Below are 27,100 nucleotides of genomic sequence, written 5' to 3'. Positions count from 1 at the left end.
CCCAGGTGACTTGACTGACTCCCTGATGGCTACTGAATGATGATGTTGATCTAAAGACTCAAGTGTTACTGGATTACAGACTCGATTTAGAGGTACACCCATTAGGGCTGAACTCCACTGCAGTGGTGCTACAGGAAAGCTGCAGTGTGGACTTCTCCCTCCTTTCCTAGCAGGTGGCACAGGACTCCCGGGCGCTTCCCTGGCACAGCTCCACTGGCGAGTCGCTCTGCGTTTGTGGCACTTGCGCCTGTGAACTTACCTCTCATCCGTCCTGTGGGAGAATTGGGCACATCGCAGCTTTCCTTCAGCGGGACGGGACGAGCCCGCACAGGCAGCCAAGGGCCGTCACCGCGGGGCGGGCTCGGTGCCGGGGGCGGGGCGGGCACCGCCGGCCGCACAGGCTCCATTTTGCGGTGTGGCTGCGCAGGGAGCCCGGAGGTTCTGCAGGTTCCTCTCAGGTGAGGCGGCGGTGGGGAGGGGGGGAGAAAGGGAGGAGCCGGCGGGCCCCGACTCGCGCGCCCCTCGCCTCAGGCCCCGGCCCGGCAGAGTCTGTCACACCGCCCCGGGGCTCGGCCCCAGCCCCGCTCTGCTCACACACCGTCCCGAGGGGCTCGGCCCCAGCCCCGCTGCGCTTTGCTGCCTCCGCCCGAGGCTGGATGGAGCCCGGGGCAGCCGCTCCCGGAGCCGCGGCCGTCCCCGCTCAGGGCTCGCAGATGTCCGGCCGAGGGAGGCGCCGCCCGCCTCAGGGAGCCGCACCCGCGGCCGGGGCTGCCCTCCGCTGGAGGGGGACCAGTCAGGTCGCCTCAGGAGAATAGGTAGCGGGATACGGGATACATGCCCCGCCGCAGCTGCGGCTCGCCGGAGGGCTCAGCCAGCCCGGGGCTGGCCGGGGCGATGCCCGAAGGAGCTCAGCCGCGGGCAGAGCGGGGCCGGGCGGGGCCGCGGGGGTTGCGGGGCGGGGCCGGGGAGACGCGTCCGTGTGTACCTGCCGAGCCCTGCACTGCACTGCGAGCGCTGCGCGTCCGCTGGTCTGTCACCGTCAGAGCCACATCTGTCCCCCCCAAGAGAGATCCCCTCCTCGGATTTACATTTCAGCCCGCAGAGAACGGGCGGGTGCTCTTGGCCGGCGCCGCAGCCCACTCACCCTCGGACTCCCGGCTTAACCCGCCCTGTGCCCGTCCGGGGACAGCGGGGAAACTGCAGTCTGACGGGGAAATCTGTTGTTGCTTTGGTTATAAAAGTAGTCAAGTCAGAGCCTCCGTCCTGCTTGAGGACGCTTGCGCCAAATTTAAAGTCCATTTAAGCAGCGGTCAGTAATAAATACTGTTCAGGTGCTGGTTTAAGGTGTTCCTTAGGGAAATAAATCGCCATAAGCAGTGGTTTTGATTAAAGCGTAGATTTGCAAATACACTTTATGTTGTTTTTCCTTTTATTTATTTGGAAGTGATGATCCCAGTCTATCAGCGTGAGATGGAGTAGCAGTGCTTCTCTGCCAGTTGTTTTTGAGTCTTCTTTGAACAATTCTATGCAAAGTTTTAAGGTTTTCCATATCAACTCTCAGACGTTTAGTTCTATGTCCATCTACTCTCTTAATGGTCCAGTGCAGTAAGAATTCTGCTTTCAAATTCATTTGGTTTGGCCAATGAATACCTAGAAATGTGAATAATCATTTGCTGTATTGCATTCATTTTTATATGTGCCAGGTCCTCTGATTTGTGCATCTAAGGTCCACACTGTCTTAGAAACATGCCATGAGTAACCCCCAGGCCCTGATCAGGGAATCTGTCTGGTTAGCATTAACATGATTTTTTTCCCTGCCATTAAACGTTTCATAACCTGGCTAATGGTCTTGAATCTCCCTGCCCAACTCGTTGGCAACATGGGGGATGATCTCTGTCCCTATTCCCCAAGTCCCTCTGTTAAAAATGAGACTAAAATAAACACTTACTGGCATGAAACAGAAATCTGCTACACAAATGAAGTAATGCTGAGGGATTACACCTATTCCTGTCAAATTACCATTTTCCATGGGATAGACAGAGTCCTGCTCTTCTCTCAGGAACTGCCCTTGTGAGCAGAGGAGTGCAGGGTGATGGGAGACAGGTGCTTGGTGCAGTGCAGGACTGGGGTCTGCACTGTTTCTGTCCTGGCAAAGGGCTCAGCTCCCTCCTGCTGGCACCTCAAACTGTATCCTGTATTTCAGAGTTCTTTGTGGAGGTTCAAGCCTCTTAGCATGCTTCAATGTCTATCTGACCCTAAATAAGTGTGGTAGTTAATTACAGAGTTGAAGATGCTTCCCTTCTGAATTCTGATACCTGTGGTCAGATGTATAAAAAGAAAGGAAAAGATTTGTGGGTTAACAGCTGACAAGTACAAGCAATTCTAAACCTACTAAACATATTCAAGTGATTTAACAGCTAATTAGCAAGAAAATATCAACTACAAACTCATATATAGTGCCTTCACAGTGAAAATACCTTTTTTTTCTTTTTCTCCCAGAATGTCATACCCAGGTTATCCCCCTTCTGATGGCTACCCTGCTTTCCCTGGTTATCCTGTAAGTATGGCTCTTGAATGTGTTTCATTCCTAATGTATTTATATTCTGTGAATACCCCTTCTTACTGTGCTCTGTGTGAGTGTAAATACTAGCTGTCAGTTCATATACAATGTTCTGTAGAGATTATGGTCTTTGTTTTCCTCTGTGTATCCCTGAGGATGACTTTATAGCTGTCTCAAAGATTCCAAGAAGGAAGTTTGGGGTTTTTTTTTTTTAATTATGCCTGTTCTAGAAAGGTTTTTGATTATTTGATCTTATTTTACCTTTCTCTGGTGAGTTTGGTTTTTTAATGTAGCTAATTATCTCAGCAATTCTTTTTTTTTTTCTTAAAGCTTCTTCTATAAATATGAGGGTCTTTACATACAGGGTCAGAGTAATCTCTGAACCTGTCTCTACCAAATACTTGCTTATCCGTATCCCAGGATTTACAGAGATGCTGAACAAACTTCAGTGGTCATAGCTCTCAGGAAGAGCTTGGAATGCTTTACTCAAGCAGTCCAGCTTTCATATGACACCAAGTAAATATTCTTCTGAGGATAGAGGACACTGTATCTTGACTTGGACCCTCTATCCTTCAGTCACAGGACTGTTTCACTTTCAGCTCACAACTGAATGGACTAAAAATTTAAATGAAACTTAATGGAAGGCTGAAATGTATCAGGTGTGGCTGATACTGCAGTGCTTTTGATATGCCTGCATCATTTTTCAAAGCTAGATTCATCTGTGCTTTCATGGCACTGATCATGGCACTGATCATGGCACTTTCCTGGCCCCGTAATTGTGTGAATGTTACTTGTGTTTTATGTAGTACAGAACTAGATTTAAGCATGGAGCTCAGCCTGAATGCCATTAAAATACTGAAAAGCTATAAATATATGCAATGTATAAATATATGTGTATAAATACATGAAATAAATTCTCTGATGGTTTTGTTTCACAATTTACCCTTACTCCTCTGAAACACTAGAGTCTGTCAAACTAAAGACAAACATGTTAGAAACAAAACTTTATTAAATCCAGGATTTCTCTTCGCCCCTCAAGGTTCTGCTGAACCCTCATGATTGTAGCTGTAGTTTATTTTTAACTACATCTGAAAATATTTTTTCCTTAGCTAGCGTCTAAAGCATAACCAATTTCAATGGATTAATTTAAAAGACCTCTTATGTATGTAATGTGTGACCCGTATTTCTAAAAGTAGTCAGTAAAGATGATTCCCAGCAAGTGAGTGATGAGTCCATACATTATGCTTCACTATGAAGGTGATTTTAAATATATGATGTCTAAGATCAATTATATGACATTTACCTTACAGGGTTTTCCTTAGAGATCCAGGTCGTTCAAGTAAATATTTCTAATGTATGTTAATGCTAATAGCAGCCTTTGTGGTATGGCTGGTAAATCATACATATAGCAAAACAAAGGCATACAGATATTTGACTTGTTCTTTCTATTTAAAACATGTAATAGGTCTTCAGTCTTGAGTCAGTGGTCCAGATTTAGTCATTGAATGTCCAATGTCCATGCTTTATAACCTGGATTCCAAAGGAAAACCCCACCACCTCTTGTAAGTTCTCACCCTGTAACATTTGAAAACACTGTTTGTGCAGTAGAGGCAGAAGTTTCCAAGGTTCTAAGCTCTTAAAAGTCCTGTAAGAGGAGGTGAGCTCCCAAAGATTCACAGAGAGCAAGCTAAGCTGAGCTCACCTGTTCCTTATGTGGGATAGAAGGAGCAGATTTCTAGTATGTTCTGATAGCTGACAAGTCAAATGTGGCTCAGCACTGTGTGTCCTCAGGGAACAAGGCTTTTCACTGTGAGAGTAGTCAAACACTGGAACAGGGACCTGAAGAGTCTGTGAGTTTGCTGTTCCTTGGAGATACTGAAAACTTGACAATCAGGCTTTGCATTATCTCATCCAAGTCCAAAGCTGGCCCTGCTTTGAAGGTGGATGGAATCACAGGCCATCCAGAGGTGCCTTCCACCCTGCAGCACTCTCTGTTTTCAACTTGGGAGATTCATCAGAAAACCCAGCCAGGAGGACCCCTTCCAGGCTTCAGGAATTCTGCTGCTGCTTCAAGTCCTGAATCTAATTAAACAATTTGTGTTGTTATAATACAATTGGACAGTTTGGTAGCTTGGGAGTTTTTACTCTAAGGTCCTGTTAACAGGCATACAGACATCCCATTTTTGTGTTTCAGCCGACAGGACAAGAGTCTGTCTATCCACCAGCTGGTCAGTACACCTATCCTGCTGTTCCTGGAGGATACCCTCCGGCAGGAGGAGGGACCTATCCTGCAGCACCACCCAGCGCTGGGTTTCCAGGGGCAGGATACCCTGCCCCAGGGGGCTACCCTGGAGCTCCCCAGGCTGGAGGAATGCCACCTTACCCTGGAGGTAGGATCCTTTGTTAGAGTACCACTTCTGATTTCCAGTGTAAGCATTCCCCGTGCTTGTTGGAAACAGTAAAGAAAAGCAGCTTTGTTCAGCGATCAGTTCAGGCAGCAGCAGGCAGGCAGCCAGACTGCCATCTAGCAGTAAATACCTGCATGCTGATGGCAGGGCCTTGATGGCTCTGGGTCTCTGCACAGACTGGAGACATTAGCCTGTTGTGCAGCTCTGCTCAGGTGTCAGAAGTCAAGTACTGAGGGTGCTAAAGTCTGTGTTTTCCCCTGGCTCCCTCAGGCGCTGGGTTTGGTGTGCCTCCCGCTGGCCCTGGCTTTGGTGGCTATCCACAGCCTCCTGCCCAAAACTATGCTGGAGGTGGACCAGCACAAATTCCAGGTATGTCATATATAGGAAACTTCAAGCATCGAAGGTTAAACCAAGAGAGCCCAGGATAGGTAGTAACAAATTAGGCCCTTACCTTTTTTACTTTTAGCTGTTGATGTCTGTGTGCTGTTTACATCCTGCCCCCTTTCTTGACAAAGGAACTGAAGGGCTGATGAGAACCAGCTCTGCAGGTGCTACATCCAAAAGGGATGGCTGTCCCCGATTAATGGTTATGATGTAGAGGTTTAGGTGCTTGTCCTTCTTCAGACTGCGAGTATCTGATAAGAACTGTGAAATCCAGAGTCCACATACAATGAGGACTGTTAATTTGAATTGCATGAGTGAGCTGTTAATCTGAATTGCATTTTTCAGATCTGTTTGTTCACAGTGATCCTTGGCACACTGGGGAAGGAGGAAGGGAGAATTCACACAACTGCTTAAAAGAGTGCAGTGTTTGTAATGCTTTGAGTGGTCACTTACCACAGGGATGATTTTTGTCCTGGAATGTGTCAGTTGTGTTTTTAAGAAATTCAGAGCAGCAAAATCTTTTTGTTTAATGATTGCTTGGTTAGCTCTAGTACTAAAATGGAAAGAAATGTGCATACACGTTACGAATAAAAGTAAAATTCCCCTACAAAAAATTTTTTGCAGCTTTTGTATTCACAGTGCTTTTGTTCACAAAATGAGATTCTTTCAATTCTTTTTGCATCAATGAATTCTTAATATTTATTGTTTATATGCTAGACATTTTCAAGTATATAATATGGCTTTTAAAGAAAGCATGGGACACGCATTCTTATTTGTGTGGGCTGTCTTGTCTTCTGTCAAAAATAGCATGATTTAATAAGGAGAGATTCTCCCAGTTCCCACAGCACCAGTAATTTAGTATTTTTAGAATTACCTTGCTAGTGTATATATTAAAATGCATCTGTGATTGCTTCTTCCCATTGTTCCCATGGGCAAAAAGTTCAGTTACTGATCATGATAGTTTATCATTACTTAGGAAACAGGTTTGGTGCAGTGGTAGGTCTGGCTTTATATTCTGATTAGATAGCATTTCCATAGTAAGAGAAGACCTGATTAATGTCTTCTACCTTGTTCTTTCTTTTCAGTAGGATTTCCTGGTGGACAAGCACCATCCCCAATGCCTGGTCCGGTATGTGCTGTATTCTCTTCTATAATCAATCTTATGTGGTGCCTGTAGTTTTAATGTTTTTACAGCTGGTTTCCAACAGTTTACAGTGTGTTCTGCATCAGGAGTTTCCTTCTACCCTCAGAGTACAAACTGAACAAGATCATAACCCTGTATCTGTGTATTCTCAGTCATCAAGGTCTTCATCCATACAATTGGGTACAAGCAAGGTTTTGGCGCTAGTGGGCCAAAGCTTTTCAACACAACCAAATGTCACCCTGATGCTGTGTTAGAGGAAGAAATGGAGAACTAATGGACAACTCCTTCTGAAGTACTGATTCCAAAGTTGTGGTTTTAATTTGATTTTATATTGTGCAGGATATCTAGTTACCTGTGACTCTTATTCTCAGCCTGCAGCAATGGTTCAGGGTACCCAGGGCACAATTCGAGCTGCTGCAGACTTTGATGCTGGAAGGGACGCAGAAATTCTACGCAAAGCTATGAAGGGTTTTGGTAAGTAAGCAGCAGAAGCTTTACTTTCTATTGAGCTAAATTCTTAATGCTGTTTTGTTATTTTCTTCAAGTTTTATTTAACTATACATTTCCCCCCCAGCCTTTTCAAAAGTCACACTTTCAAAATGGTTTGGGCTATTTAGTGGATGAAGTTACATGGAAAATTTAGTGGTCTTAAATGGTAATCACTTATTATGTAACTATGCCCAAATGTAACAGTATAAAATGCACAGTCTCGGGACTATTTTGCATTCTTACGTGGCATTGCCCTTCTGTTTCCCAGGAACTGATGAGCAGGCTATCATAGACGTCGTTGCTAACCGCTCCAACGATCAAAGGCAAAAGATCAAGGCAGCTTTCAAGACAATGTATGGCAAGGTATGTTCACTAGTTCTTTGAATTGGTAAACCAAACCAAACTTTCAGCTGCTGCTTGAACTGCCTGGTTGCATTTTAGTCCCGAGGAGTGATTTAGGCATTTTTAAAATGCACTTCTTTTGGTTATATTCCTTGTGTATTGGGGAACATCTGGTATTTGACATAGGGTTGTCCTGATACCTGGCAGAAGCAGAGGTGGGGAAAGGTTGGAGGCTGTCTCTGTCCCTGACCACACAAGAAGCTTCTCTGCTTCTCTAATGCTTGATAGACAGAAAATAATCAAGCTTAAACTGCCTCTGTATTAGTATCTGAAACTACTGAGTTTTTTATGCACACACACAAGCACTGAAATCTGTTCTTTCCTAAGAAACAGAGGACTGGATAGTCAAGGAAAGTCCAGGTTAATTTACTTTCTTCACTCTGTCCAAAACTCTGACAGCTCAGCTCTTCTCCATTATCTCCTCACTAATTAAGAACTAATCAGGTCCTGAAAAATGCCACAACTATAAAATTTCACTTTAAGTTGCAAAAGTGACAGAGTTCTTAATAAGAAATAAAACAAAGTTTTACAGGAAAACCAGCACAAAGGTAGAAATCAGTAATGAAAGTTAAGTTCTAGTTTGATTTTTTTTTTTTAGTATATAAGCTATCTGCTTAACACTCTCCAAAACCCTTTTTGTGTTTATAATTTAACAGGATTTAATTAAAGATCTGAAGTCTGAGTTAAGTGGCAATGTGGAAGAATTGATTTTAGCACTCTTCATGCCTAGTACCTACTATGATGCCTGGAGTTTACGTCATGCAATGAAGGTATGGTATTCCTGTGAAGGAAATAGTTTTAAACTATTCTAAAATACTAAAACTATTCTAAGAATACCTGGTCCCAGCATTGTTGAAAAATCCTTTAGTGTAAAACAAATCTTGGGATTACAGGGCTTAAAATTCTTTTCTATTGCATCCCTGAGTTCCAGACAATTTCTGCCAGTTGGCCAGTACAGGGCAGCTGTCCCTCCAGTAGAGCAAGAAAGGCTGCAGGACAGAACCTTGTTCTCTGCTACTTGAGCATAATTTTTGCTAGAGCCTAGGAAGGGCCAGGATGCTGTAAAAACCATAACCACTGTTTAGAGTGAAGGTATGTACCTCTCCTGACTAGGAGCAAACCATTGTTACTGAAAGGTGGGTTTGGATTATTATTTTTTTTTCCCAAAAGACAATGAAAAACTAATTTCTTAAGGTCAGATGATGCATATATCTTTTCAAGTATTAAGACAGCATTAGAGATTAGGTGAGCTGCTTGGTTCAGTCTTTTAACTGAGGTAAACTGGTACATCTAGTTTACCAGAATTTCTTGCTGGTGTGATCTGTGGCAGCTGGCAGGTGGCTGGTAGTGGATATGAGTAACTCAACCGAGTTTGAATGGAGGTCTTCTAAAGAATGTGGAGCTTAAATTAAGATCTGCCTTTAATGGAGTGAATAGCCACTCAACCATTTTAAAAAATTCGTAATGTAACATTACCTAGAAGCCTCACACAGATCCACTCTCCTATCTGGTCCTTGCCTGAATTGAGATGACCATGCCATCTCACTGTACACAGAAATCTCAGTTAATTTTTATTCTGGGGAGACGGAAGCATCTGTGAAAAGTTTCATGTTGAGGAAGCAGCCACATTTGGAATGGGGAACACATCTGTATGGTGACCAAAACAGAATTTGCATGTCTGTCCTTGGCTTTACTGATTATCCTAAGGCTCTACCTTCCTTCAATAAGTTTACAGATTAAGGTTGCCAAAGAATTTCCTTCATAAACCATTTTCCAGCTTTGGCTGATGTCACTGATGTATAGTTTTGGGGTGTGTTTTTGAACTGGTGCAGAATGGCATGTTTGAGGAATCTTCATTCCATTTTAAGTCTATAGAGAAGACTTAGTGCTTTCACACTGCAAGGATACTGTTCTTAAAATATAAATTGTATTAAGTTTTGAAATAACAGATGCCTGCCTTATTTCACAGTTGAAGAAAACTGCATAGGTAGTGTTCTGTAGTTATGCCTTTGTTTTCTCTGCCTACAGGGAGCAGGCACTCAGGAGAGTGTGTTGATTGAGATCCTTTGCACAAGGACAAACCAGGAAATTCGAGAAATAGTGAACTGCTATAAATCAGAATTTGGAAGGGACATCGAACAAGACATCAGAGCAGACACCTCAGGACACTTTGAGCGATTGCTTATATCCATGTGCCAAGTGAGCTTTAATTTTTAATTTTTTTTTTCAGTAAGATAACAGTGTACAGTCTGATGTGTGTAGTCATAATGGCTCCATAAATAGCCTGTGTATGCTTAGCAAGAGCCAAGTTTTTAAGAAATTAGCCCTGGGTCATTAATTTATTCCCTAAGATATGACACTTCAGTCCTTCTTTAAGAGATACTTCCTATCTTCAAATCTATGATGAATTGTGTGACCTAATTTAGCACCCTAGATTAATTTCAGAGAACTTACGTGTAAATACTGTGCAGATGCAACCGAGTGGTTCTCTAAATCAGTGCTCCACACTGCTGTTTAAGCAAGATGCATTTTATTTTTTGCATACAATAACAAAATAATTTGTGTGAATCTGATTGGATAACCTTTATGGTACATAGAATGCCTGTGAGAATCCCTGTGAATAAGCTAAGAGGTGCCACAGGGCAAAACTTAACCTCCCAAGTTACACCACAGCCTTCCTTCCCTTCACACCATGAGAATTAGGGAGGTGCTGCTATTGAACTCAGGTGAACACTGGAGCTTGCTTATCCCATATCATTTACTAGGGCTCATTTTGTGTTGAAGAATAGGAACTTGTGTGCAACTTTCCACAGTTCTCTAATCAATATGACTATTTCTGTTAGAATTACTATTACACTTCTCTACCTCATTGGCCTCTACCTTTGTGAGAGTTCAGCTATGCACTAGGTATTTGGATTTAAAAGTCAAAATCCACAAGAAAGCAAACCTGGAGAAGCTCATGCTGCTAATTTTTATTTTGATAAATCCAGCAGTTTACAGTAACCGACAACCACATAATTTAAAGAGTATATTAACCACTATAGATACAACAGTATTTGAGAGCATGTATTCAAGCCTACTCAGCCAGTATATTTAGCAGTATCCATCCATGCACTGGGCAGCAAAAAACCAGAACAACCACCAAAGCATGTAAAATGTCACAGAAGCCCTACTGACATAACTGCAGTGAGTGCTTTCTGGAGACATTCTTACTTGAAATAAGCAACTTCTAAATAAAGTAGGAGACCTGAGATATTTCAGGTGTGCATATTCAGTAAGATAATTCATTAGTTTGTTTGGGAAGAGTCTTTGCAACTTGAAGCCTAGAAACAAACAAATCAAGAGAAAGCTTACATTATTAAATAAAATAGAGAATTAAGTACAGTATTTAATTAGAACTGAGATGGTTTGTAGAGGTGACGTTATCTGAGTCAGTTTATCTACAGTTTAAAGCATGCCCTACAGACAGGGTTCTGGGCCACTTTTGTATTTGTTTCCTATAAGGAGTATTAAACCAGTATTAAACCAAAGAGAAGTTTTAAAGAAACTGCTATTTCTCTTTCTGCTTCAAGCTTGGAAGATACATGCTTGGGGTCTACACAGTTAAAGCACAGCCTTCTCTGTGAAATTTCATTTGAAATCTGTTGTCTTTGCTTTAAGGGTAATCGGGATGAGAATCAAACTGTGGATTATCAGAAAGCTCAAGAAGATGCTCAGCGTCTGTACCAAGCAGGTGAAGGAAGACTTGGGACTGATGAATCTTGCTTTAATATGGTTCTGGCAACCAGAAGTTTTCCCCAGCTGAAAGCAACAGTTGAGGCATACTCCAGGGTAGGAGTTCTTCACTGATTTCAAATGAGCTTGGTCAATGTATTTTAAATTAAAGTTCCAGTTGTTGCTGCATTTCATCATTCACATATTAATCTCATTCATTTGTAGATTGCTAATCGTGATTTATTAAGCAGCATTGACCGAGAGTTTTCTGGGAATGTGGAACGTGGTTTGAAAACTATTGGTAAGTGATATGTCCTTCTCTTCCCTTATCCTTTAAGAATTAAACCTTCTAAATGTAACCAAAGAAAAATCCAATTCAAGACTGGCCATATGGCAAATGATCACACAGTCTGAGACTCTGCTAGCACAAAAGTAACTTCAATTATTCAAATTACTCATTTTACACTTAATTGAACAAAATAAGCATCCACCATGAACAAGTCACTTTGAAATAAGAAAAGGCCACATAGAAAGTACTTGTTACTCTCTGAAGGGCAGGTGACTGCACAGAACCAGGGGCTGCTGGTTCGTGCTTGTAGCTGTGTATTTCAGAGTTCTGCAGAATGAGTGATTCCCAGTGTAACAGAGCCGTGACTCTGGGTGTGGGCATCTCAGCAGAGACAGCTGAGCCACCCACACAGATGACCTCAGAACCAACATGAACCTACTTAAGACACAGTTCCCTTTCTACTCCTCTTCCCCACCACCATCTACCCCCCAAAAGCTCAGCTATTGATAAGGAAAACCTTGGCAAAATAGAAGAGCTGTTTTGAATTCACTTTTTCCTGCTGACTTGTTATAGTAAAGCAATTTGACACAATTCAGCACAATTAACTGATAGTGAGAATCAGTATTTAGTGGTAAATTTGAAGACACCAGTCCTGTCAGTGCTTGCCAAAACAACAGCATTTCTGTAGCCATAACGGATAAGCAAAAACTTCCCAGAGATTATTCTACTCAAGAGTTTAATGGGAAAAGTTCAGGCTTGAGAAAGAATAATGGCTTGTCTCTGAGTTTGAATAATCTAACTGAAACAAGATCCATTCTGTAACTACTAGAGGGAGAACCTTCTACAGTTGTACTTTTCTTAGTGGATTCTAGCAGTGGAACATGAGTAAAATACCTTATGTCCCAGTACCAGCTATCCAAGGAGAACTGGTTTTGAATTACCTGTTCGAGAATTAACATTTCAGACAGCTTTGAAAAGCACTTCCAGAGAAGTTAACTGCTAGTTAGTAAGTTTTTGTGTGAAGAAATAACTAATTTGGTAATTTGAAAATAAGCTATAATCTATAGTGAATGGATCTTCACCCAGACCTACTTCTAGATTTCTACAGCAAAAATCCCCAGTTGATCCTGCCAGGTATCACTACACAGGATACAATACTGGAACTAATCCTAAAAATATACTTTGTTGCAGTGCAATGTGCTTTAAATCGCCCAGCCTTTTTTGCAGAAAGACTTTATCATTCTATGAAAGGAGCTGGCACAGACGATTCTACCCTCATCAGAATTGTGGTCACTCGCAGCGAGGTAAGAAACTTTCTCCTGTGTACGAGTCACTTGCAGCAGAAAGCCACCTACCCAAACCAGCTTGTCACTTGGTCCTCCTTTCACAGCTGTGAAATCACGTACTGCAATGAAGCTTTTATGGGGCTCACATTTAGATGAATCTCTTAATTAGTTTTAAAGCCAGCTTTCATTTAATTAACTCTGGCTAGATAGTAGTAACTGCTTGTTTTCCTTCTTAACTGTGGTTGCCTGTCCATGTAGCCAGTGAGTACCTCCAGGTCAGAGGTTCAGCTGCTCAGAGTTAGGACAGCACGGTGCTAACAAAGCACGGAACAACTGCTGGACTCTGCTTTGGGAGCTGCTCCTCTGTCCTTGGAGGGACCAGCTGGCTTGTACACTGCACAGGGTTAATCAGCTGAACATCTCACCCTTGGCATGTGTCCTCTAGTCCACAAGGGAGGAGATGCAGGGTGAGTGTCTAGGATTTAAATCATACACTGTGGTTGAGTTTTCTGCTTTTTTTTGTCTTTGCACAGATTGACCTTGTGCAAATTAAACAGATGTTCACACAGATGTATCAGAAGACTTTGGCTACAATGATAGCAAGTGATACAAGTGGTGATTACCGGAGGTTGCTGCTGGCAATTGTTGGGCAGTAGAAGAGGATTATCTGGTTTTTTGGTGTTGTTTTTTTTTTTTGAAACAAACCGAAGGACATGAACCACGCTTTATGTAGACACTAACTATCCTTGTAAATGAATAATTTTAAACTTTGCATAATCAAATATGCCTTCTTAATGATTCAATAAGCTTGTTGCACTTACAATGCCTTAATTTACAGCACATAATATTCTTTATTGTATAATAAAAGATATATCTTGTCTATCAGACCCTAAGCCTTAGTCTTTTTGACCCAGACAAAACCGCCTCCCATCTACTGGACTCTTGCATGAGTAAGCTATCTCAGCCAAATGAATCTCCAGCACTCAAGAAGTTCCCCAAAATACCTAAACTTAACTGCTGGTCTTACTGTGGATGACAAAAAAAGCCTGAGGCTGTGATGTGAAGCATTTTACACCTCCCTCCCCTTTTAATGCCTTTCCATCATAATGTTGAAAATCATGCAAATACTCAGTTTGAGTCACAATACACTGACAGTTTAAGGACCTTGGCAAAATCTGACTGTACTCCCCTATTAAATTTCTTACATTAGTGGTTAGTTCCCATTATGCTTAAGGCAGCAATGCAAAGGAGAAATCATCTCAGATCTGATTTTGAAGTCTCTCCTCGTAAAGGAGTGGGTTATACAGCAAATGGCTGAGCAGTGAAAAACCCTGTAGCTAAATGCTACCACATGAAATCCAAACTGAAGGCAGTTGTGACCTAGATAATATAAATGACTATGTGGATGTTTTCAAAGGGTTTAAAGAGAACAACTTTGAACAGCATATTGGGATTTTTGTAGAAAGCCACAGTGAATCTGTCTCCAGCCATAAATATAACAAATTCAAGTCCAACAGCTAGTAGTGTGTTCCTTAAGATTTCTAAGCAATGCTTTAACAAATAACAATTGTATTATAGGATACCCTCACACAAACAGCAAAACCCTATTTCTAGTATATCTCAGACAAAAATCACTAGGGCTGGTGGAGCTGGTTCCAATATGGCAAACTTGCCACTGCACAGCACATTCATAGAGGTTTCTGCAAAACAACAACAGTTTATCAACTGTACATACAAAAGAGGCTTAGGTATTTCACTTACATCAGTGAACCTAAATTGGACTTTAGACTTTTTCTGATACTAAACTGAGAAATTCTGTTCAGCTTAAAATTAATTATTTCAAATATGAAATAGATAGAAGTTGATTTGGAGAGACTAAAAGACATTCTATTCTGCATTACTTTGTCATCCTTCATGCAAGTATTCAAGATAGATATACATGTGTGTGTATGTAATAGATATCTTTCAATAGCTTTCCAAGCTTGACCAAGATTCTCATAAGCTTTGGTTCTTGTTTCTTTGTTCTTGAGCAAACTTCCTTACAAGTGAAGCAGCTTACTATTCAATAATTAAAGCATATTAGTGCATCTTTATCTTTTTATGTGACCGAAAAAATCCCCACCACTTCAGTTGTCATTCAAAGCACAGTATCAATAAATCTGGCTTACACACACTACCACAAGAAAACGAACAGATGAATGGGGTTCTATGTTCTGATAACATTGCCCTCTTTTATGGCAAAAAGCTTTTCATTACATGCTAGTAACAAAGAGTTGTTAAATCGGTGGCAAGAACTGAATGGTTGATAATAAAAGTGTAGCAAAAAAATAGGCAAGGAAAGAATGAACAGACACTGTCTATCCTGTCTCTGAAATAGCCTTAATTTTCTATGTAACATAATGGTGTTTTCAGCTCAAACATTAGAAAAAAAGCAAGCTCTTTATGACACTTCCTCTCAAGTGTTCAGACTCAGACCAGAAGAGACTTACCTCTTTCTAAGAGAAAAACAGCCCCAATCCCAACCATTTGTCTTTTTGCAAGAGAGGCCAATCTTCACAATTCAACAGATACCACTAGAGCAGATTTTACATTTCACAATTGGGTTTAATAAGCTTTGAAAGGAGAGCTCATGTTTCACACCATAATGCTGGGAGGTGAGGACGGGTTTGCCATTAAACTAGATACAGGTAGGTTGTGAACTATGCTGCTCTTCCACGTTTGGATCAGCAAGTGCCAGCACAAGTTCCCCAACAGCACAAGTGTCTGCTGGAAAATAACTCCCCAAAATCTGACCCAGCACAATCTGTACTTCTGCTGCTCAGTGTCACCAACACACGTGTACACTCCTCAGAGCAGTGAGAGACCCCAGCCCACCTCTGAATACTCCTCGCTGTTACTGCCCCACAGGTAAGAGCATCCCTGATGTGACAGTGCCACCCATCAGGTCAGGGAAGGAGTGACCCAGATGGTGCCCCCTGAGCCCAGGTGGGGCAGGGAAGCACTGACCACTCCAGCTCAAACCATGCACCAGCCATGCCTCTCACAGCTTTTGCCACCTGTGTCCCTTGGCTGTCACAGCTATTTCCAAGGCTTCTCTGTTCCCTACCCAAGAACAGACTAAGGGCACAACTTCTTTTTTTTTTTTTTTTCCCCTCCTTAAAATGCTGAAAGCATAAAATGAGCAATGCAAACTACTTACAGTTTTCTGGGAGGAAGGATATAATTTCTTCTCCCAAACAATACAAGAATTAGAGACAGCTCCAGACTCCACCTTTCAGAAACACAGTAGGAAAAAAATGAGTGCCTACTTTCCAAACAACACCTACAGACACAACTCTGTTACCTGACTACTTGCCTAAAGGGGGACAGGAGACACACAGCATGAGAAATCAGGCCAACAACTGCCCAAAAAATTTGCCATTACTGCAGATCTGCCTTCGTATCTGGCAAAAACTACTACAGATAATGGATGCTGTGAGGGAATCCTTAAAGCAGCAAAACGGATGCTGCAAGGGAATCCTCAGGGAAGCGAACATCATTGCACCTGGGCACTTACTGCCAACACAGGTATGAGAACCAATTCTCTCCAATTACAATGAAGATTTTCCAGACAAAGACTGTATTTGTATTTTCTTCACATACACAACTCCAGCCAGTCAGATTACTCATCACAGCCAAGATCTGAGTGTCAATGAAAAATAATGTCTAGAGAGGTTGAGACATTTTCCACTAGTGCTCAGAAGGAGAAAGGTACCATCGTCATGTTCATCATGTAAAATTTCAGTCCTACTTAGTAACAGGTTTTTGTTCTGCTCTAATACGACATCATATGCAGACTGCACAGCTCACAGGTATGTGTGTATGGGAGCACTTGATAAAAAAAGCCAAAAAACTTACCATTTTTAACTTTATCTTCTGCACTCAAACTTTGAGAAGAGTCTCCAATTAGAATGCATCTGCAATAAAGTAAAATCAAACATTAAAACTCCCTTAACAACAGTGTGCCACTTATTTTTACCTTTTATCTTAATTTGCATCCTGATGAGCAACTTGTCCTTTTTTTAAAAAGAATATGCCAAAAAGACTAATTAATGTATCTGTACCAACTTTCAAGACAAACTGTTCTCCCCTCTGCCCAAAAAGCTGCCCCAACACACTTCAATAGTGTTGAATGTTTAGTTCAAACCAACACACAAAACACAGCTATGCCTAAGAGCCTTTCTAGAATCAACTAACCCTGCTCTGACAAGCTTGTACAAACCAACAGTGGACGTCTGGCTTAGCAGACACAAAGTATCTATCAGAGAGAACCCAAAAGCAAAAAAAAAGAAGCAGGAATACAGTTTAAATTAAATAATGTTTACATTCAACTAATTTTCTGCAAGCTAAGTCTGACCTTTTATGCTATTTTTTCAAATAAATATTGCAGACTATATCTCAACAATTTTCAAGGTCAGACCTGTATATGCCAAATAAAACCAATACACAATGATAGGAGCCGCAGCCCATGCACAAAATTTATTGTGTGCTACTGTTTATAAAATACTTGAATAGTTCAGAACATGCATAAAATTTCCAACTTAGGGGTATGTACAGATTGTAGTTTATGGCAAACCAAGAAAAAAAAAAAAGGGAGATGAACTCTAGTGACATAAGTTTCAAGTCGTGTTCCAGGGGATGAGAAGAACATGTAGCAAATGTCAAAATATATAACAAAGTACACTGGCAATCAGTACAGTCCATTATTTGTGAACAAATTAGCACAGGGCTTCAATTTTTATTTTAACCAAGCAGTCCTGTAGATACCAAAATACATGCAGTCTCAAGTTTACACTTTCACTAATGCCTTAGCAGTTGAACAGAGCAATTGCTTACGCACTGCTTTGCTTAAACAAAAAGTATGTCCAATACAGTTTCAGTTTCCTTTACAGATTTAAAAATAATAAAAAGCTTGCAGCTATTCAGCCCAGTGATTATTAGCTATTTATGCAACCATAATACTCACAATAAACTAAAAGTACCCATAACATCTAGGTAACCTATAGATGTACATCATAGGTCTATATATTAAATATTTGCAAAATGAAAACATGCATACACAAAATACAATGCCAAGCTTTACAGACTTGATATGAATCAAAATTTACTTAAACAATGTACAAAGTTCAATTAAAAGTACCTTAAAATTAACACTTCCATTTTTTTTTTTTTACTTTTAAAATTAGTATATATAATTTTTTTTTTAAATTCAAGGTGGGGAAGAGTCTTGAAAAAGCTGGGCAAAAAAGTTTCTAAATTAAATATTTTTTAAATCTGTGTTCAAGTAATAAACATTCCTACATAGAAATCTTCTGATAAGCTGTAACTAAAAAATACAGTGAATACAATATAGAATTAGCAACATCTAAGGAGTAAACCTGAGGTCAGCATTTTACAGAATGACCAACTGAGATTTTTTTTGGCATTTTTTCTGTGTATTTAAAATACAGTTTTTGCAGCCTCAGATATTTTAAGACCATTCTAATCTATAATTTTAAAGACATTTCATGAAACTGATGTCCATTAATAAATAGTTAGCTCTTAGGGTTGTATTTGAAAGTCTGATTTAAAAAAACAAACAAACAAACTACCTCTACTGAAAGAAAAATCCCATTTGTAAACTTAAAAGTGTTGACAACGATAAGCATAAGATGCTAGTCTAGGTGTGCTTTAGTGAGAACAGCCCGATTCTTTCGCCAGATCCCTTCTGAAGCTCCAGCAGCCAGTGATGGACATTTGTGTACAGAGGTGAGGCACGCTCCCAGGAGGCTGGGTCACTGTGTGAGAGGGGCTGTTGTCTCAAAAGCATGATGGTCTCTCTTCAGTGGGATCAAGTCAGATGGTTTTTCACCTCGTATTAAGTAGTCACTTCAAGTGATCCCCCTATTTCATTTGTTGTCACATCAAAAAGCAGTAATCTAGGAATTCTCAGGCAAGACATGAGTGAGTAAACCAGAAGCTGACGTGGTCACTGTGCATTGTTGTTGCCAGTTCCATTGTTTCCATTGGCATTTGTTGTGTTTATAGTATTAATACCATCTTGCTGAAGAGCATCTTTTCTTGGTGGCATTCTCTCATTGATCCTATCCAAACCTTTTGCTTCTTCAAAACTGCAGATTTTATGTTGCGGAGAGAATCCTCGTATTGCTTAACAAAATGCAAATTTGATATGTCAGTAATGGAAAAATAAGTTGAAAGCATATACTTTTTCTAACAAATGATGTTTAAAAACGGGTAAGAAATCAGCCAAAGGAACTTATGGCTCTGCAACTGTATGACTAAAAGCTTCTCTAACCTGCTTTCCTGAACTGTTCACGGCAATCAGGATTTTAGTTTGTCACAAAAAGAACAAAGTATGGCAAATATTCTGCAAGTAGGAATCAAGGGGTTTAAGCTCCCTTGATTGCTTCTGCGTGTCCCTGGCGGGGCCAGCTATCAACGCCAACTGCTTTGGCTGCCCAGCACATCGGGCTTATCTTAACATCCCCCTTCTCTCTGGGGCAATGTCAGTAAGATCTAAGCAGCACAGCAAGAGCAGTGGAGGCAAAGCAGCAAAGGGTTACAAAAGTAGTAGCAGATTTACATCCTGCACACGCACTGATGGCCTGATCCTGGAGTTTTCATGCAGGCAAAACTGCAGGATGTGGTTCACACCGTGCTAATCATGTGGATGATGGAAATGGACACAACCACAATCACCAAATTAGCACCGTGGTTCAACAATGGTATCATTTAAATACAAATGTATTTAAAATAAGTATAGAAAATAGGTATTATTTTGCTACTGATTATTTTAATGAATGAGGTCTGTAGTTGAATTTACACTTGAAAATGGCTGACCACATAATAAAACAGAAGTCTTTGGGATGAAATAATTCTTTGGAGATTTAAATACAGCTTTCCACTCACAACAACAGGACCTCTTGCAGGTGTGTGTGAGAACAGAATATGGCACTTGTTTATATTTTTGGAGATCTGACTTCCTTAATTAAAAAAACAAAGAATAGAGTCATTAAATGGTGCTTTGCAACTAAATCTGAAAAACCCCAAAGGCAGCTCTCTCAACTGCTATGCTGTTTGTCATTCTCTTCATTGAATACTGAGCAAGAGGGAACTACAGTCTCTCTGAAAACACACAATCTGAAGCTGAATACTCTGAACACCAAATAATTTGGTGGCATTTTGCTCAATACCACTAACAGAAGATGTATATAACATATATACAACTTATTTAGCACAGAAGCACTGATAATCCATGGAATTTAATAAGTCTTATACTGGCAGTCTGGGACATACACTGGAAATAAATTTGATCAACAAATTATATTCAAAATCTATAGAAAAAAACATATTTATACATCTTGCACTACCAGATGTGCCACGGAAAGTTAAAAAAGATATGTTCAAAGCCATTAAATAGATTTTATGAGAAAAGGCATGCATAAACAACCCTCCTTCCACATATAACATCCCCTCCCCACAATCAAACAAAACCTTGCGGTTGAATGCAGAAAAAAACCACTAAACACTACCATTTTTAAGGACTTCAAGACAACACCACGTATCACAACATGCTACTATACAAAAACCTACTGCATATTTTGTATAAAAAAAACAAACAAAAAGAGATCAAAAAACCCCCAAGAATTTCCCTAAAATATTAAAGATAATCATCATCCTAAAGGCAGAAATGAATGTTACATGTAAAAGGGATGAATCAATGCAGTTGATTCATCTCTGCTTGTGCAAGTTGAAAATAAAACACACCCACACAGAGTACTTTTGAATTCCCTCCCAGACACCACAGATCTCTGCCAAGGGCAAAGACTCTGATCATACCTTTTTCAGCCTCAATTGCCTCTACAGTGGCTGTACAGAAGTGAGCAGATGCATGCAAAATGAATGAGAAAGATGAAGAGTGTAATATCGCACAGCAGAAAAGGCAATGATCAATTTAATATAGTATGCTACGCCAGATTAGATTACAATTAGTTAAAATGACAATTAAGGGTTTGGGGGGGGTTGTTTTTAAGTGAAATTTCTCCTAAATTTTAACTAGTACAGTTTATTAACTAAAAGTCTATCAAAGTAACACTAATTAATTGATGCTATTAACTGCACATTTCTGTAAGTTTTGGTTGTAAATTCTGAGTTTTTTTTAGGAAACCAAGAGAAAATTTCAGCTGATGTTAAAGTTGTGGTATGGTTTAAAAAATATTAAAAATCTATTTGAGATTGTTTCTGAAGATTAAAATGCATTACTGAGCTTCATTAAATTACCAGGAACGACCCTATAAAAATAAACTAGCAACATTCTAATAATAAGAAGTTATTTTTCTCTTCATCTTTAGTTTAACTAGTACTTCAATTCCTCACCATATTTTAAGCTAAAATGGGCATCTCTGAGAACTGATCTGTGAAATTTAAGCCATAAAAGACAAATCTAGCAAGGCATATTTACAAAGTCTTGTAAATTGTTTAGCTGAATCAACAACAAAGTCTAAATCAGGAAGAGGTCTGGATTTAACATAGTCTTGGTGGGTGAATTAATGTGAATATGGAAAAAAAAGTCTATCTTACTAGCTGTTTTTCAAACTAAATAACCAGGACATCTGCTGTAATTTCTTGTGAGATCTTTCCTTATAGTTTTAGCTCTAGATGTCAAGCTTAAAACATAAGGTTATTGTTACTGCACCCTGAACTGTAGCTAAGTTTCAATAACAACTTTTTACCTCCCCTACTATTTGCCATGCCTCTAATACCATAATTTCAGAAATATTAACAAAAAAATAGCATATATAGTGGTAAACCTACTTGTGTAGTGCTTGATACATACTGTTAACAACAAAAGTCATAACAGAGTATTCAAGCAAATGCTGGGGAAAATACCTATATAAGAAAATATGGCATTAGGTCAGAATAGACTTCTTTAAAGAGAATTAAGTTTATTACTTCTTATTTTCTATCCAACAAAACCCAGACACAACATTCCAATCACCTACACTATGCCTACATTATGTTGTTATGTATGAATTGCCTACACTATACTTTAGGCTCACTGTTGCATAAGATTGTAATTTCCTCTGAGATAAATAAAAAAAAAATTGGATACTTGCATTAAGTGCTACTAAAATAATGTGGAATATTTAAGGGTAATGCAGCATTTTGACTTGCACATACTGCACTTCCCATGGAACACAAAAAAGAAGAAAAACCCTGAAAAACTCCTGCACTTAAATCTACAGAGACAAGGGCAATTCCAGAATTAAATCAAAAAGCCACTTGAATAGATGGTTATTTATGTTTAGATTAAGGAAACCTTCTCAATTTGTAAAAATAAATTTAAGAATTATTTTAGAAAGTCACCAAATAAATAATTTCATGCTATAATCAATTTGCCATACAAATACAAAACTATGTAAAAAAACCACCTCTTTCCACCATTTCCTGTTACCTGTGAAGTCTTTGTTTTCAATCTTTTCCTGAAAAGATCACGAATACTGATTTATCTCTGCAAATTATGCAGCTTGGTCATAAATACAAATTTCAAAATTTACTCCTATTTCACTCTACTTGTAGTATTATTATTCCAAAAAGACCTTGGAATATACATCACAGTTAAGAAAAAGATAATTTTCAACTTGACATAAAAGAACAAACTGACTGGAAAATACAGGCACTTAAAAAAACCCCACACTGCAAAGACTCAATTTGGAAAATAATTTTGTTGGATTCTCTTTTGCAGGTACATGGAAATTAAAGCTATATTCTTTGTAAACCTTGATAAACCTCAAACAAATACTGGATCATATTAACAGGCAATTCTGAAGTCTTTGCTCTAAAAATTCTCAATTGAGAGCAAATTTTAAGCCACAGGTTTCAATAGCATTTCCATCCTCAATTTCAGGTCTCCCCCTGCTTTACTTAAGGGATGGATCCAACAGAAAATCCTTGCCAATTTTCAACATAAAACCAAAAAACTATCTTACTGCTCCCTGACTAACAGCAGAGGTAGAAATGAAAGATAGTTCAACTGATTTCCATGGAAGTACTTACAATTTTTAATTTAGGCTTGCATTTAATATGTTGCAGAAAAAAGCTTTAGGTGTTTTGTAACTTTGTAAAAGATATTGACTCAATTTGGAAAATAATTTTATCAAATTCAGTTCACAGAATAAGTCATTAGGAGATGTTACTTTCAATAACAGTACTTAAATATGGTCTTTAATATTTCAGCTACTATAATGCAAACAACATAAATAAAATAAAAAAAATCTACATTAAAAAATTTTAGAAACATACAAAGGCCACAATTTCCCAAGGTCTGTTTTTATCCTAGTTCATTAAAGCTATCTAAAAGTAACTTATGATTCGTTTTTCAAAAATATACCCATATATTTATGAAAAACAAAAAAATTCTTACTTTGACTTCTATAGGATGCAGGTTTGCACTTTTTTCCAAAATTATCTTTTTCAACTGACTTGTCTTTGTTTGACCTCTTCCCTACAGTTCCCAATTGCAATTCTCCCTCAGGCTGCTCTGTTCTGCAGTAGGAATCTGCTCAGGCACTGCCCTCACGGGAGTTGTGCTGTGGGCACCCTCCTGGGCAGTGTCAGTGCCAACAGGCTCCATCCTCTGAGCAGGGCCAGCAGCTCACGGGCCACAGCAGCTGGGCTGAGCAAATTCCTGAGGGAACAGTGGCATTCCCTAAGGTCTAGGACAGACTGGTACTGACATCAGGAACTAGAAGAGGTGTACATGCAGAAGTTGCAGATGCATTACCTTAACGGTGACTTCCAGACATATATGTGTGTATCTATTTGCCCTGATAAAATATTTTCAGCCCAGCTCTCTAGAGAAATGTAGATATGTACTCCAATTTCTTCTAACTTTCAAAGCTTCCTTATAGATTTAATAGCAACCAGCACAAACAGAGCTTTTCTCAATGTGCCATTGAAAAATTAGCATTTTGAAGACTGAAACCAGGAAAACATACTGGTCAATTTTGTGTATTTTTAAAGAAACAAAAGAACAGAATAAAAAAATTACTTGAATTAATATTATGTTCTATTATTTTTGCAAATCTAGACTAGTTTAAATTACTGATAGTGTACTGATCAACAAGATACTTCAAAGAGTAATTAAGTATTTGTAGTAAGAAATCCTACTATACTATCAGTTACTGTATTTTTGCCAATATAAATTCTCTGACATTATGATGGTTTAGAAAAGTATCAATTAGTGAAGCTTTATTTTATTTTTGGTTTACTTCTAGCTTTGCAATTGAGCATTATAATTTGAAAACTACTTTTTAAAGACTGAAACAATAACATGCTTATCAGTAAAGAGAAGTTACTTCAGTTTAAGAAGAACTAACAGTTGGCATGATTTATTTTGAACAATCGACATGACTAAAATCAATGAGGTCTATTAATGTCGTGCGTCCAGGAATATTGCCATCAAACGTTCTAGTCAAGAAAAAACACACCCACAAAAATCCAAAACGCATTTTGCATACTTTCCAAAATGTCCCACATTTTCAGTAATGGTAGAAAGTCACATGTTTTATGTTTAAAAAATTTTCTAGTCAGTTTGATCCTCTCTGATATTTGTAATGCAACATGCATAAAAATCTGTTAAATGAGAGGAATGCAGACTCATTTTTTAAGCATAATAAAGTATCTTATTAAACAATGGAAATTAAAGCTAGAACATATGCTTTTGGAATAGTTGAATGGATTAGGAAACATACACCATTTCTTGTTATAGACATTCACAAAACAATCACATACATACACTGGACATATAAACTTACTTGTAGACATTATATGTCCACTGAAAAATGATTTAGAATGTGACATTTGTGCTTCAAAGCTATTAAAAACAGCTTTGATAGTTTAATAGAAAATGTAGTGAAAGGCTTTAAAAAAAACTACATAGAAAATTTAAAAAATTCAAGTAAACAGTCTAAATCACAAAATGAGAAAAGCAGCTACTCTTGGAAAATAGATTGTGTAAAAAATGGTATTCATATATCACAATCTTTCAATAGTTATAAAATTCAGCAGTCCCATACAACAGTCTTATACTTTCTAGTAAAGCCTGAAGATGGCCAATAATAAGTCTTTGAATAATTTATGTTAAGAGTGCTGCTGATATGAAGTCCAGTTTCAGACTGGTATATTTTAGTTATCCACCACTGTGAACAGAAACGTGGACTTCATTCTTCTAATACACTTGGTACAATCTCAGAGCATTCTCCCTAAGCCTAGTTAATCGTTTATGGGCCTTGTGAAAAATATGATCCAATGATTCAACAAACTAAAAAAAGAATAAAAACCTTTTACAAAATATTCAATGAGCCAGATTACAGGTATATTTTGTATAGAGTTCTTTTTATTTTCATGCAAAAAAATATATGCACACTTAATAACACCCTTTTATTTTGATTTATTTACAAGTTTTAAATTCAATCCCTTTATTCTCAACTGATTTTATAACAATTGCTGAATATTTTTCAAGTACATTATTGTTTCAAATGCACAGACAATGTGCAGCAGCAAATGCAGCAAACCTCAAAAACAAGGTGCTACAACATTGCTTCTACATCAGGAGACAGACAAGTGTCTGGGATAGTGGTTTAATTTTAACACTTATACAGACATACATCTATACCTAGAGAGAGACAGACAGATCTAAGAAAGCAGCTACATCTGCAGAGGAAGGAAACAGCATGTTACAAGGACAATTCAGGGAGGTCAATTATACATAGAACATTTGACAAACAACATAGAGAACAAACTTTGGCATTAATTACCAGGGTACAAAACGTAGCACATTCCAATCTTCAATGGAGTGTAATATGGAACTATGCAGCCTGTAGCTGTTTGTTAATATTAATATCAACAAGTATTTGACATTGTCAATGAAAATACTAACACAACTTTAATAAAACCATTTTAATGGAGAGCAAACACTGATGCAAAATTACACTGCCATTTTCATATCTGTAATGATCAAATGCCTCAATACCAGATCTATAAGGTCATCCCACCTGAAAAATTGTAAACTAAGGAAGCTCCAAGTCTGAAAAATGTGGCCTGGCACTGCTGAACTAATTTGCTTTTAGTTTTATACCCTGGTTAAGTATCCATTTCACATTGCCTGATTAACACATAACACTGTGCTTGTATCAGCCGCTAAGACAAGAACTGAAAAGCATAAGAAATTCCCTGCATGCATTATGTGTGGTGTTAGCAAAAGAGTGAGATGTGCCCCAGTCCATCTGAGGCACAGCAAGTTGCATAACATCATTACCACTTTGCAGGGTCTGTCGTCCTCCAGCCAACACTCCACTAGGTAACATTCCAGTGGGAGTCAAACCCTTGAGTGTCAGCACACTTTCACTCTCCTCCCTGGTGTGAGAAAAAACAACAACAAAGTCTTAAATATCTGTGCATGAAAACTTGCATTGAAGTAAAGTAATGGATGGGGAGAGGGAGAGACTATTTTTGCTGTGCTTTAGGCATGTCAAGACTGAATGTAAATTCAAATTCAAACAACTAAAAAGGGGAAAATAATTCTATTCCATACCAGTCTTTCCTCTGCCTATGAGTTATAAATGCTGACTACTTCTGAACCAAATTCTGAGCAATTATTCACATGCAGGCTCATTAGCTTTGAAATTAGCACTGAATGCCTAAAGAGGTACTGAATGTATCTCAGTACCATAAAACAATCCCCAATTTTGTTCAAAGTGTCTATACTTCAGGAAATAATAACTTTAAAAAATTATCCCTATTTGAGCAATTACAGTCTGTGGAAAAATTATACATTTTGGGTAAATATGATCATGAAATCTCTGTATTTAAAGAAGTACAAGAATATAGTATTTTTTAAATATCTGAAAGCAAATAAACAAAAACCTGAAACAGAAACCCTCTAGTCCTCAAATTTCTGGTTTCAGAGCCAGTCCTGACCTCCTCCATTACACCTTTGATTTCAATCTCTATTTTGGTATTATCTTTCCAACACTCATAGCATCTGGACCAACAATGTGTAAACAAGGCGTAAACTAGAGATCACGTTCTCTAATTTCTTCAAACATGTCTCAAATATAACTCAAAAATATTCTTTAACCAAAACCACCAACATTAATGGGCTGCACCAATATGCCAAACAAGATGCTGATGCACTGTGATCTCCCTGAAAAATGCCTGGCATCCATTATCCTGAAACAGAGATGTTTCCCTGACACACATAACAGGGGTTTAGGAATGCAGAAGTCACACAAGTACCTGAGAACAGAGAAGACTCTGGCCATCTTGCCGATTGCACGAATTTTGTTTCGGATAATTTCTTTCCGTGCGGCAGCTGTACCTACT

The 27,100-nt window shown here is 39.0% G+C and overlaps 2 protein-coding genes across 14 annotated transcripts in view; one reads left to right on the top strand and one right to left on the bottom strand.

Moving 5' to 3' along the window:
- Positions 1-357: 357 nt before the first annotated feature.
- ANXA7 (annexin A7) lies at positions 358-13,569 on the top strand. 3 transcript variants are annotated; one of them, XM_018069060.1, is made up of 13 exons: positions 358-458; positions 2,500-2,557; positions 4,755-4,950; positions 5,239-5,337; positions 6,441-6,481; positions 6,868-6,970; positions 7,254-7,348; positions 8,044-8,157; positions 9,416-9,586; positions 11,048-11,218; positions 11,327-11,402; positions 12,582-12,694; positions 13,210-13,569. In XM_018069060.1, exons 2-13 carry the CDS (start codon positions 2,501-2,503, stop codon positions 13,330-13,332), a joined length of 1,359 nt encoding a protein of 452 aa, XP_017924549.1. In that variant the 5' UTR covers positions 358-458; position 2,500; the 3' UTR covers positions 13,333-13,569. The 3 variants fall into 3 exon arrangements, with proteins under 3 accessions (XP_017924549.1, XP_017924547.1, XP_017924550.1); XM_018069058.1 differs by having other exon boundaries at positions 6,438-6,481; XM_018069061.1 differs by having other exon boundaries at positions 6,438-6,481; positions 12,618-12,694; positions 13,210-13,563.
- PPP3CB (protein phosphatase 3 catalytic subunit beta) overlaps positions 5,444-27,100 on the bottom strand; it is a 51,249-nt gene continuing 29,592 nt past the window's right edge. For 3 of the 11 annotated variants that reach the window (XM_018069051.1, XM_018069048.1, XM_018069052.1), the window contains 4 exons: positions 27,014-27,098; positions 26,034-26,131; positions 20,555-20,584; positions 17,169-18,862 (listed from right to left, as the gene is read on the bottom strand). In XM_018069051.1, coding sequence (XP_017924540.1) covers positions 18,684-18,862; positions 20,555-20,584; positions 26,034-26,131; positions 27,014-27,098 — 392 coding nt within the window. In that variant the 3' untranslated portion in view covers positions 17,169-18,683. Of the gene's footprint in view, positions 5,614-10,339; positions 10,711-15,875; positions 15,948-16,573; positions 16,633-17,168; positions 18,863-20,554; positions 20,585-26,033; positions 26,132-27,013; positions 27,099-27,100 lie in introns of those variants that run through there. The other 8 variants (XM_018069050.1, XM_018069053.1, XM_018069054.1 and 5 more) reach the window with 6 other exon arrangements.

Source organism: Manacus vitellinus, unplaced genomic scaffold (genome assembly GCF_001715985.3).
Source record: "Manacus vitellinus isolate BGI_N305 unplaced genomic scaffold, ASM171598v3 scaffold_15_pilon, whole genome shotgun sequence".
Taxonomy (NCBI): Eukaryota; Metazoa; Chordata; class Aves; order Passeriformes; family Pipridae; genus Manacus; species Manacus vitellinus.
This window is presented reverse-complemented; position numbering and strand designations above follow the sequence as displayed.